Source organism: Anser cygnoides, chromosome 1 (genome assembly GCF_040182565.1).
Source record: "Anser cygnoides isolate HZ-2024a breed goose chromosome 1, Taihu_goose_T2T_genome, whole genome shotgun sequence".
NCBI classification, from domain to species: Eukaryota; Metazoa; Chordata; class Aves; order Anseriformes; family Anatidae; genus Anser; species Anser cygnoides.
In genome coordinates this window covers 74,265,339-74,277,963 of record NC_089873.1, presented here as the reverse complement: position 1 = coordinate 74,277,963, position 12,625 = coordinate 74,265,339, and the positions used below count along the sequence as shown (strand labels likewise).

Below are 12,625 nucleotides of genomic sequence, written 5' to 3'. Positions count from 1 at the left end.
TCCATTGTCACTGTATATTATCCAGAAGGGTCTGCCTGTACTTGTGCAAAAAAGCCCTGTAGTACATATTAGATTTCAATAGATGCTTACTATTGGCAGTTGCAGGTTGTAGCTAGAACTAAGCCGCATCAGCAATTTCATATGACACTCTGGAAATTGCTACTACATAACAATAAGTAGCTGATTCAAAGAGAGATAGAAAGGGGGAGAGAGAGCGAGCATATTTAAGGAAGTACATTTTGGCTCAAGAAAAATATTTCCAAATAACAAAGTGGCACCACCTTAAGTGAATAATTAAAAAAAAAGAAAGAAAAAAAAAGACACACATACATTTATATAGATGCACATAAGGGAAGTGTGGTTAAGTTGATTTAACCACGAGGACTGGATAGACCAAATATAATTCTGTTAGGTTGAAATAACTGACTACTTTAATGGCAGAAAGACAAATTTGCATTTCAATTAGTCCAATTTTGGTTGTTTTTCTTTGTTCTTATTTTAAACTTGCAGCCCATTTTTGTACTTCCCTTACCTCCAACTACTATGCATGTACAAACTGCCCTCTTTGACATCGTGGTCACACATGCACCATTTACCATGGTCTTATTTATTGATTTGCAAACTTCTACCCTTTAACTCTATTGATGAGAAATTGTGTTGATGCTTCGGATTTTGTTTTGGGGGGCTGAGGGGAGAGGGAGGTATCATTTTATAATCAGGTAAAAAAAATACTGCATATTTTATCTTTGATCACAAAGAGAAAGGCATAGAGGCAAAACTTAAAAGTAACTCTGTATTAACGTGCCTTTATACACCTTCATGCTTTGAAAATCAAAAATCAAACCAAATCTTGAAAATCAAATCTGGAATGAGATGAAAAGGGATTTTCTCTACTTGAACATATGAGAAATGTTTAGAGTGATGCAGTATCCTACTGGAAATGAGATTTAAAATCACAATTCAAAAACCCTTCTCTAACACCATGATATGGAAAGGAGACATTTAGAGCCATATTCTACTTTTCTTCTACAAGCAGAATGAGTCAGTGGGCTAGATTCGGAAATGATCTGATACAAGCATCTGACATGATAACACAATTCCAAATCAGCTGCACGTATGGCACAAACCAGTTGAAAATTTGTCCCATTAAACCAGAGCTCTAGACAAAGACTCCTGTGAAAGCACAGCTTTTAACTGTCCAAGTGTCTACTAGGAAGTTAAAGCAAATTCTAACTCCCAGACAGAGTTCCTACACAGAACTAAAGTTTCTTTGAAAGGGTCTGCCTACTAAAGTATTGTGTACATCTGAACAAATACCTGTTTGCTGAAAGTATAAATTAGGTATTTTACACTGTGTAACAGGTAGCAGGTTCTGTTAGTGTAAAACCAGAAGTGAATTAAAAAGGTATTGTTGCCATAATTCCTTTTTTTTTTTTCCTTCTTCTGAATAGACAAAAGCATTATAATGAAAAAAATGCTATATCGCAGGGATAATCATCATAGCCAGCTCCTCTAATGAGGCATCATGGGATTACTGGATTTATTATAAAAGTCATCTTATTGAAGAAATTCAAAGTTAATTGAAATCAATTGTACTGTTCTGACAGCAGGTTTTTTAAGTGGCTAAAATATCAAAGTGAACTCTTTAAAATGGTTAGAATGAATGTAACGTTCACTTTTCAACTCTTAGCCTTGCCAAGTGATATACTGTACAACTACAGAACAGCATACAGTCAAAGAAAAATGCTAGAACAAAATAGCATTTCACATGCCAGTCAAGCAGCTACCAAACAAAAGGTGGTTCTAACCCCTCCAGTACACATTTTCATTACAGATGTGCAATTTCCATGAATCTTAGAAGGACAACCTAATGGAAGGCAGAAATCCACAAGGATACATATTTCCATTGTGGTTCACCTCTACGAAAATGGTCTTTATTACCCTTTTTCCCAATGTGAACATGGAATCTCAACATAGTATTACTGAAAGTACAAACAGAAGGCTGGGCTTGCCATTATGCAAACTGTATTCCCAAGTTTCTCCTCCAAGAAGCTGAAGGTAAATTCTTTCCTAGTTTTGTCACTTCTTCAACAGATGGCAAAGCAACTAATAAATTGCTGGTTCTAGCAAAAAATAGGAGGAACAGAAGCTTTCTGAATTACAGTCCCGAACTAATCTTTACTTTGATCCAGTAAGTTCATTCGATTCTGCAGTCATTCAGGTTTCCCAGCAAAGTCAGTGGGACCTCAACATGCAGAGGAACTGTAAGGTCAAGCCCAGATTTAATACCTGTTGCGTTTATGTTTAAAAACTTGTGATTGAAAAGTTTAATATTTCACCTTGGGGCTCGTCACCCTGCCTCCCTCGATTTCAGCGAGTACTTGGTAAGGCCCTTCGAACCAAATTCTGCTGGGATGAACCTAAGTAGATACCATTCATGCCACAGTAAATGGGAGTGCTGCGTGTGCCATGTGACAGAGTTTCACATTAGGTTCAACTTGATTTGGAAATGCCTTTCAGGTTTTATCTCAGTTTTCACTGACGCTTATAACCCCTATTTGATTTCAACAATTTTGAAAGTACCCAACTGTATGAAATACTGAGCTTTTGCAAATGTCAATAATTTTCCCTTTAATGTGTGTAAACAATGTTGCCATTTCCAGGCACAGCACATCCTGAATTTCAACAAACCAAAAAACCACCTCCTCCTTTTCCCCAAAATAAAGATACAACATTGGTAAAATCAGACATCTTGAGCTAAATCCTTTCCAACAAGTCATACAAGAACTGTATTTGAATTTTAAGAAGTCTAACACTTTCCACAAACAGGCTTTACTGGTGATCACCACAGGCAAAATACAGTCAGCGATTTAATTTCAGATATACTACCCAAAAATACAAACCAGCAATAGCAAAGGTTGGGGGAGTCTGCCTGAAACTAATGTTGATTTTCTGCATAGATAGTAAATTATGGTAAAGAAATAAGGCAGTGCACAAGTGAATGGCATATACATAATGTCTTTCAGGAAGACATATTTTTATTACTGCGCTCCAGGACAGGCTGTCTGAATTCAGAGTTCATCAGAGTCTAAAATATAGTAGCCCACACATGCTCATTGTTAATTTTTAAGACCTGCCTCGCCACCTAATATTTATTGTCAGTAACAATTAACTTCCAACTGGAGGTGAAAGGTTTCTTTATTTGTTTATCTTGATCTATTAATTAATAAGAGACAACTTTCTAAAATGAAAAGACCCTTAAAGACTCTTTAAGGACATAAACAAAGCAAGAAACACATGCAGCAGAGCACCTCTGGTGTGCTTTTAAGACCAATGCTGGCTGTTATGATAGCTCTTTTATTTACATATAAATGCTTGTTGCTTGACAATTTAGATAAAAATGTTACTGCTGCTCTGCATGTGCTGTAGATTGAAGGTGTAAAACCACTGGACCAACAAATGGAGTCTTCACACATCATATCTTGTTAAAGAAGAGGTAACCCACTCTCAAATGCTATTACAATTCATCAAAGCTATAGTATATGAAGGATGGACTCTGAACAAAAGTCTAACTTTTGTCTTTCTGAGTAAGATGCCAAGTTAAGTATTGATTTAGGCTGCACCATTTTGGTAATGGAAATAATGGCTCCATAATACTTATTTGAAAAGACTGAGAAAATAGGAAAACTATATAAAGTATATTCCATACTTCTCTAAACCACCAACAAGAAAAAGAAGCATCAATGACTAGCCAGGGATCTTTAATTAGGCCACAACTTAAAAGTCAACTGTGCATACAAATCTCCCTTATACATTTAACTCATATGCCAAAAGTTGAGTTTCTCGTTCGATTCTTTCTGGTTTTATTTGTAATTTTAAAGGAAAAGAAATATTGCCACAAATGCTAACAGCTACAATGGAAAACTGAGGAGTGGGGGTGCTGAAAGGTAACACTCCCCCCTGCTATATTTCTACCAGATGTGTTATTCATTTTACTGCCTGCTTCAACATCCACACATGCATTTTAATTGAAATGTAATTTCAGTATCTTTTGTATTCAATGCATGCACAATCAAAGGTATGTTTTATTGAATTATGAATCAGTTGTGCCTAAACAAATCGGGCGTGAGTGTGGCTGGGGGGAAAAACATATGTAAAAAAAACTTCCCTACTTACACAGCCTTCTTAAGGTTACTTCAGTGTTTTGGTGTACCCTCAAAAGTGAGAGCCTGAAACCAGTAAACAGCTGCAGAACTAGTCAAACTATTGTCTCAACAGCTTTCACTGCACCTCAAGAGACTCTCAAGAGCTTTTAAGCCAGTACCTCACTTTTAAGCCAGTACCCAAGGAGCAACTACTAATTATAACAGGTCTGCAAAGTTGCATGATGATTTTGTGATTTGGTCAAAGGCTAAGACCTCCAAACTCATTTCACTTGTGACCCAAGAAAGATTCCAGTTTAGACCTCCAGAGGTGGCAGTCTGGAGCAAGAGGACAGCACATCACCAGCTAGACTCTTATTAAAATCCTCCAGACTCTTATTTATAAGAGCTAGACTCTTATAAGCTCTTGTTGCACAAGATGTTGAAATCAGTAAAATAAATCTAAAAAACTATTATTATTTTTTTTGCCTAAACATAGTAGGTTTCCTGCTAGGCCAAATCTGGTGTTTACAGAATGTTGGTATTTTATGTTTAATTACTTCATAGTTTATTGATTTATTTATAAGATTATGAGAAGGGCAAGTCATAAATATACAATTGTTTACTAGTTAGTTTGGATTATGCATAAATAGATTGTGCAAGCTTAGCACAAACCTCTTTCACCGAGCTGAATCAGAACATTCAAACTGTATTTTCAAATGTGTCTCTCTGCCTTATCTAAATTCCAGCATGACACATAATAAATAGCTTCTCATTTACTATCATCATAAAAATTTAAACAGCCTTGAAATAGTTGCTCCAATACAGGGGAAAATGATCAAATGTATGTTCTAAATACCCACTTAGAACAGTAAAACTATTTTCATATTGAAGAAAGAACACATAAAGATGCATTGTTGCAGTAAAGGCTGTTACCTTGTTTAGAAAAAATCTTCTACTCAGTACAGTAGTATTAGAGTCAACAACTTGCTGTTTTACACCACAAAAAAAAAAAAAGACTAACAGCCCTTAGCTATCATGTCGTGTCAGATTTGCTTTTAAGAAGAAAGTATCTGATTTGCTTCTATACAGTGATTAAACATCTTTGTGCTCTGCTGAGTATTCTATCCCCTCCCCCCTCCAAAAATGGCATCAAAGCAATCAAAATGGTAATGTTCAGCATGAATGGGGCCCCATCCCCCACCTTCAAACTCTGCAGACTTTTCTCCATGTTAGAAGAAACCAACACCCCTTCCTCACAAAATGGAAGCTTCCACTACCAAATTGAGAGTGCTGACAAATTCTGATTACAATAAACCGGGAGGAAAAGGGTGGCACATAATCGCCGTCACCTATGGGCACAGACTATATATATGCAAGGATCACTTTTCAACTTTAAGCACAACTCCAGGAGAAGAATAAAAAAAAAAAAAGAGAGGGAGAGGAGAGGAGAGGAGAGGAGAGGAGAGGAGAGGAGAGGAGAGGAGAGGAGAGGAGAGGAGAGGAGAGGAGAGGAGAGGAGAGGAGAGGAGAGGAGAGGAGAGGAGAGGAGAGGAGAGGAGAGGAGAGGAGAGGAGAGGAGAGGAGAGGAGAGGAGAGGAGAGGAGAGGAGAGGAGAGGAGAGGAGAGGAGAGGAGAGGAGAGGAGAGGAGAGGAGAGGAGAGGAGAGGAGAGGAGAGGAGAGGAGAGGAGAGGAGAGGAGAGGAGAGGAGAGGAGAGGAGAGGAGAGGAGAGGAGAGGAGAGGAGAGGAGAGGAAAGAGGAAGAGAGAAGAAAGAAAAGAAAGAAAGAAAGAAAGAAAGAAAGAAAGAAAGAAAGAAAGAAAGAAAGAAAGAAAGAAAGAAAGAAAGAAAGAAAGAAAGAAAGAAAGAAAGAAAGAAAGAAAGAAAGAAAGAAAGAAAGAAAGAAAGAAAGAAAGAAAGAAAGAAAGAAAGAAAGAAAGAAGAAAGAAAGAAAGAAAGAAAGAAAGAAAGAAAGAAAGAAAGAAAGAAAGAAAGAAAGAAAGAAAGAAAGAAAGAAAGAAAGAAAGAAAGAAAGAAAGAAAGAAAGAAAGAAAGAAAGAAAAAGAAAGAAAGAAAGAAAGAAAGAAAGCCAGAGGGGGTCCCACGCATGCCCCCCGCCCTGCCCCGGCCCCACGTGCGCTGTCCGCGGCCGTGGTGCTGAAGCGGCCGCTGCGTTCCGTAGGAACTACGCTGCCGGGGGCCGGGGGGTGGCGGGGAGGGGAGTGTGAGAGATGGGGAGGTTGTGAAAGATAGGGGGGGTCGTGAGAGATGGGGGGAGTCGTGAGAGTAGAGAGAGGGTGAGAGCAAAGAGGGGGTGGAGAGGGAAAGTTCACTCCTGTGGGGGTCTCATGCAAGCAGATCTGTCTCCGGCTTTGTCAGCCGCCCTTCGCGCAGTGGAAGTCCTGCAAGTGAGGACAGGGGCCTTTGGCTGGGGTTTTTGGGGTGGGGGGCGGATAGTTCGGCAGAGAATGAGATCCCCTGCTGCTGTCCGCGGTGCTGAAACGCCCCACGCCGTTCCCTGCCCGCGAGTGGGGGGCGCCCCCCTACACAGCCAGGGGACAGGAAAGTTTGAGGAGGGTCTGGGAGGTGGTAGAGAGAGAGGGAGAGGGAGGGGGGAGAGGTTTCTGGGTTGTTTTGTTCCCCTCCTCCGATTTTTTAGTTCCCTCTCCCCCCCCCTCCGGCGGCTGAAACAGGTTAATCTGTTTTTATTCGTATTTTTGGAAGGGGGGAGGGGGAGCGAGAGTGCCTAAGTGAACTCGAATCAAAAGCTAACACGTCAGATCAGACCAAGGGAAGAGAAAGGCAAGTGGGGAGGAAAAAAAATAAAGAAGTAGAAAAGAAATAAAATAAAGTGATCAATAAAAAATAGTTCTGTAATCAAACCCAGAAATGGCTCCAAACTGTCCTCCAGCCTCCCCGTTCCCAACTCTTGCTCTGCACATTACACAGAAGTGCACAAAGTAGCCCAAGATAGGAGAATTTTCCATATTCCTAAAACATGTCGACCAACTCAAAATGGACGCCTCATTTTTTTTTATTTTTTTTTTACGTTTTAACTACTGCTTATTTTTCTACTACAAGTAGTACTAAAATCATTCTTTCCCCCAGCAAGACATCCAAGAATCCGACCTCATTTTGAAAACATGCATTTTCTTACTTTACGCTTAGGAAAACGGATGTTATATTCTCTGCTGTCGGTATTCAGCTAATGCAGACACTTTTCAGATGTTTAGAAAGTGCATTGTAAAAACAAGAAGAAAAACCAAACATGACTGAATCGATATGTTCCTTACTTGTTTCTCATTAAGAGCTGCTATTCTTGATTGCCTTTCATGGATTTGTTTCTTAAGATCCCCGTTCTGCAAAAACGGCAATAAGATGCATATTAAAGGCAAAGTGTAAACTAACCCCTGTAATGAATAAACTTGCGATCTAGAAATTGTTCAAAGGCAAAACCGTTCCACCAAAGCCGTACGAAAGCATGCACACACAAAACACCCTCTTTAGTAAGAAAGCTCAGTGCAGACTACAAAATGAGATCTCTTACTGATAAAGTTTCTCATCCTGGTGTCCCAGCACTACTGCGCTTATTACAGCAGGGATAAAATACTGAAGAAGAGAAAAAAAAGGATCTACATTTACCTGTGGATCTTGCTTCATCTGTGCAACTAGTTTCTATAAAAATAAAAATAAAAATAAAAATCACCCCCCAAAAAGGAGGAATTAGAAACTGTTTCAAGTTTAATGGATTTTTTTAAATGTATGTATGTGTGAGGACGGGGGAGGGAGGGGGGTAAGGAACAAAGAGGCAAGTAAACACTGCGAGTCAGTTTCAAGCAAAGCTCATAAATATTCAAGTCTCGTCCTAATCTCTCCAACACACACGCACACACACACGCACGCACACACACTCTCGCACACTCACTCCCGCAAGCCCCGACCAACAACTCCGGCTCTACCCAGCACAGCCCGAGACACACACACACATAAATATAGAAAGAAAGCAAGGAAAGCCAAGACAAAACTCGAGCCAACAATCCGCAAAACTACTTTGGCGAAGTGCTCGCCGTTGCCGCGGGGGGCCGAGGGGGGGTGTCCCCGGGGCCGTGCCGCTCCCCCCAAGCCTCGCCACCGCCCCCCGGCCCCGCCGCCCCCCCGGCCCCTCGCAGGACCCCGCGGCAGGCGTCAGCCGCTGCTGGGTAGCGTGAGCTGCCACCTCCTCCTCCTCTCCCTCTGGAGAAGCGCCGGGGAGAACGAAAACGATTTTTTTTAAAACTTTATTTCTTTTTTTTTTTTTTTTTTTTTTACCTGGTGACATTGGATTTCCACTTTTAACGCCTCTTGCAAGCTGTGTAGCTCCATTCCTGCAACTTGCCGGGCACTTTTCCTGCCACTTTCAGATCCGAGGGAAGTTTTTTTGTTTGTTTGTTTGTTTGGTTTGGTTGTTTGTTTGGTTTGGATTTGTTGTTGTTGGTTTGGATTGTTTGGCTTGCTTGGTTTTTGCTCCCTTTCCTTTCGCTTTTTTTTGTTGTTGGTTTGTTTTTGTAATTTTTTTGCGTTTTTTTCCTTTCTTTTTGCTTTTTTATTTTTTTCCTTTTGGCAACCGGGCAGCCACCCCTCCCTTTAAAAAAAAAAAAAAAAAGAAGCAAAAAAAATGACCGAAAAAAAAGGATCGGCAATAGCGATGATATATTCAAAAAAAAAAAAAAAAAAGCGCCCCCGAGAGCGGCGGGGACCAACTCCTCGGCGTGCCCAGCAAGTTGGCCGCCTCTTTGCTGGGGACACAGACTCATCACTCACTTTCCGCCAAACTGGGACTGGGGGAGCCCCTCCCCCGCCGCCCCCGCCCGCTTCCCCCCCCAACCCCCCCTTCCTGAGCCTCCGCCCCGCCCCCTTGCCCCCCCTTTCCTCCTCCCCCCTCCTTCCCCCGCCAATGGGGCCGGGCGGGGAAGGGGGACGGGAGGGACTATATTTCCTCGCAGCGCGCGCGCACGGCCGCGCCTTGATTTCACTTTGCCGGGGGAAAAAAAGTTGTGCGGCGGCTCGCCGGGCAGCGCGAAGGTGCCCGGATGGAGACGGGGGGGCGGGGGAGCATGGGGCTGCGGGCTCGCGCATGCGCACTGCCCGCCCCGACTCGGTGGTGGTGGGCGAGAGAACAACAGAGTGCAGCCACAGGGCGGGCGGGGGAGGGGCGGAGTGCACCCCTTCACACCGTCCCGCCTCACACATATCCCCCACCAATTCACTTCAGGGGAGCTGCTGTGGGGCAGGGAGGTCTTGACTGTCTCCCTAACACAGTTTGGGGGCATACGCAGCTGCCAGCTGCCTGGGAGGGTGAATTTTCCAAACGCAGCCCTCCCCCCCCCCCCCAAGTCTTATCCCTCTTGAGGGGGAGAAAGTTTCCCAGTGAGGGGCTGCAGGTCTCCACCAAAACCCGTTGTAAGCCAGAAGTTGGGTGGGGTAGGGGCTGCTCAGCAGCAGAGCCTGTGTTCAGTAACCACATAATCAACACTTCAAACCACCATGGAAAAGTTGATGTACACTTGTGGGACTTCATCCAGTTCAATCAAACCAAGCCATCAGTAACAAACACACATGCCACCAACCCACCCAGCACTCTAAACGCAGTCTGCATCACCTGCAGACAGAACCACATCACCTCCACATCACTTCTGTACCACCAAAGTGTGACCCACCTTCAGGACATCCCGACGGCACCTGATCCAGCTGACAATTTAAGTGCATTTTAGGGCAGCAGCACAAATTTATACCCAGTCAGTGCTTGGCCATATAGCTGCAGTGTTTTTGATGCAGTAACAGAGTTAGATTTACTGTCTTCTTGACGCATGGCCGGAGTGGGGTTGGAAGCCAAAAGTAGTGCGCAGAATAATTTTACTGATGACACTCAAAATTGAGCGCACATCTTAGCATGCTGGTTGATGACAGAGTGCTGGAGACAAGAACCTTAATGCACAGATACTCCCGTTCCTGTAGTAATTGCACACTGACATCTTAAACAGCACTGAAACATGAAGTTGAAACTCATCCTAAATGATTAGTCAGTAGTTAAAACACCACTGTGCTCCAGATGTGCTTGGATGCCAGTTCTCATAACTAATTAAATTCATCTCAAAACTAATTAAAGACACCAATACACACCAAAACCAACTTAGGTCATATATACTCTAATTAAAGCTGTTTTGAAGTATAACATGCTGGGAATCCAAAATTTGTACCGAACTTTCAGTAAACTCCTCAAATATATTCTGTCCAAACATGATGTAACTTTTTACATTTAAGTCATAAGAAAAATAATTCTCAGATATTCTCAGCCTGGCAAATTTAGAAATAAAGACAATTAAATTTTAATTTTATATTAACCTTATGATTAAACAAATTATTTTAAAAGACCCATCTTAAAGTTAGCAATGTAATAGTAGTGGCTGATGGTCTACCTTACGGTAATGGTAATGGGCCTCATTTTTAGCAGTTGTTTAGGGTTGCACACATCTTGAACAGGTAAAATCGAGGAGCTAATTTCACTCTTATTATGATGATAATTTTTAAGGCAGTTTATTTTCTGTAGTCAGTGTATCTGATCTCTAGATTGAAAATATTGGAGGGGGTGTTTAATTTCCATTCAGTAAAAATGGCTTATCTGCATAAGGGATTTTTAAAAAACAAACTCTACGCACACAAGTAAAGACAAGTAGGTCAATCTCACAGAAACTGACAAATAAGATCTTTCAATGTAAAATCAATGTCACTTCTCATGCCTTCTGTACAAAAGTATTTTGTAGTGCTATGGCCAACAAAAGTAAGGCTAAATAAAAGTAAGGTAAATAAATACCAGATAAGATTTGATGTCAGACATTTAAGGAGCAGGCTAGGGTTCTAAATGGTTATGGGATTCTATTCATAAATTTAAAGTGACTCTACACAAGCTAATTAAGCATTTGAACCAACTTTTGAAAAAGGGAAGCATGAAGGTTTTTGTAAATTTGGAACTTTACCTTTGTAGTTTACCTTTGTAAACTCTGCTTATATCAGTGCAAAACTTCTGGGAATTGAGAATCAGGTCATCAACTAAAATTGACTAAACTAGTCAGGTATGACTTATTTATGTATTAGTTGTTAATTCATTGACATTCTGCTGGTTGATTTGTTTTAATGCATTTTTCATTGGTAGAGCAAAGAGACTTTTTCTCAGCACTATAAAATTGTTGCTTGTTCATCAGAATAAAAATAGCAATTACTGTTAGCCTAACTTCTCACAAAGAAGTGTACAATTTCAAGAAGTGTACTATGTTGCGGTATTAGCTCCAAGAGGCAAGGGTTATTGTGTTGTCCTTCCTACATCAGTGAGATGCCAGGAGGAAAATTTTAGAAATTTGTTTCAATCTGCTTACTATTCAAAATTGGTTTATATTTCTACAACGCTATGATGGGTCACAGATTTTAATATAAATATAAATTATAATTTATAAAACATAATGAAGTACTTTGTTTTTCATTTATTGATACTGCTTATATTGTTTCCTAGTGAAGTTGTGTAAAATACATTAATCTATCAAATTCATTTATGCAATAATGTTATGCAGTCACCTATAAAAATGTTAACAGCTTTATGCAATTTACTTGGAGACTGTGATGGCAAAAGTCATCCTACTTGCTGGACGGATGTGAGAGCTCAGTAAGCTTCCCTTCCACCTCTGCATCTGCATAAGGGACACTCCAATTTAGCTGGAGAATGCAAAGAGAATAAGAGATCAAGCAGACTGACTGACAGTGTGGCAAAGAGATCTGCTTAAGCATGGAAACTTACATGGTCAGAGCTAACCAGAAAACAAATAAACAAAAACAAAAAGAAAACAACAACAAAAAGCCAGGCTATATGAAGTATAACATGTCATGTGATTAAACACATTTTTAAACACATTTTTCATTCATCCCTGGAAAGGCTGTCCTTGCTCATACAAGTTTTGGAACTTAGGAAGTCCTCCAGAAGAAACCATACCCTTCCTTTCTCCTCACAGTGGAGATCACATTCAGAGCCTGGATAGAGGCTTTCACATTTTAAAGTACCCACGCAATCCCGGGGTACTGGTATGTCTTCTACAGTGAAATACAAATGTTACCACTCTGTTGCTAAAAGTTTTGTTGACTTCCGTATATATATATATATATATATATATATATAAAATTTTTTTTTTCAGATGAATAAGGGCAAAAAGGCCAATTTTACAAATACATCTACTAATGAAAAGTTTATGCATGTGAATCAATTTAATAGGCCTTGCTAATAAAGTTACCTATGTACAAAAGTGTTTCAAAATCAGACCCTTTTCCTACAAAATGTTACTGCAGAAATGCGTGGACAGATTGGATTGTGTTTGAGAGATCCTATTCTGCCTCATAGGATTACCAGAATATGCACAGCACTGTATCAATAGAAGACCAATAAGTGACACTCTCTGTAACA

General features: G+C 40.6%; 1 protein-coding gene across 6 annotated transcripts in view; it reads right to left on the bottom strand.

Annotated features, from left to right (window-relative positions):
* Window positions 1-8,964, bottom strand: part of PHF21B (PHD finger protein 21B) — a 171,492-nt gene extending 162,528 nt beyond the window's left edge. For 2 of the 6 annotated variants that reach the window (XM_067000093.1, XM_067000086.1), the window contains exons 1-3: window positions 8,452-8,964; window positions 7,786-7,818; window positions 7,437-7,502 (exon numbers count right to left, since the gene is read on the bottom strand). In XM_067000093.1, the coding sequence (XP_066856194.1) occupies window positions 7,437-7,502; window positions 7,786-7,818; window positions 8,452-8,505 (153 nt within the window). In that variant the 5' untranslated portion in view covers window positions 8,506-8,964. The remainder of the gene's footprint in view (window positions 1-7,436; window positions 7,503-7,785; window positions 7,819-8,451) is intronic. The other 4 variants (XM_067000075.1, XM_067000097.1, XM_067000072.1 and 1 more) reach the window with 3 other exon arrangements.
* Between the last annotated feature and the right edge of the window lie 3,661 nt (window positions 8,965-12,625).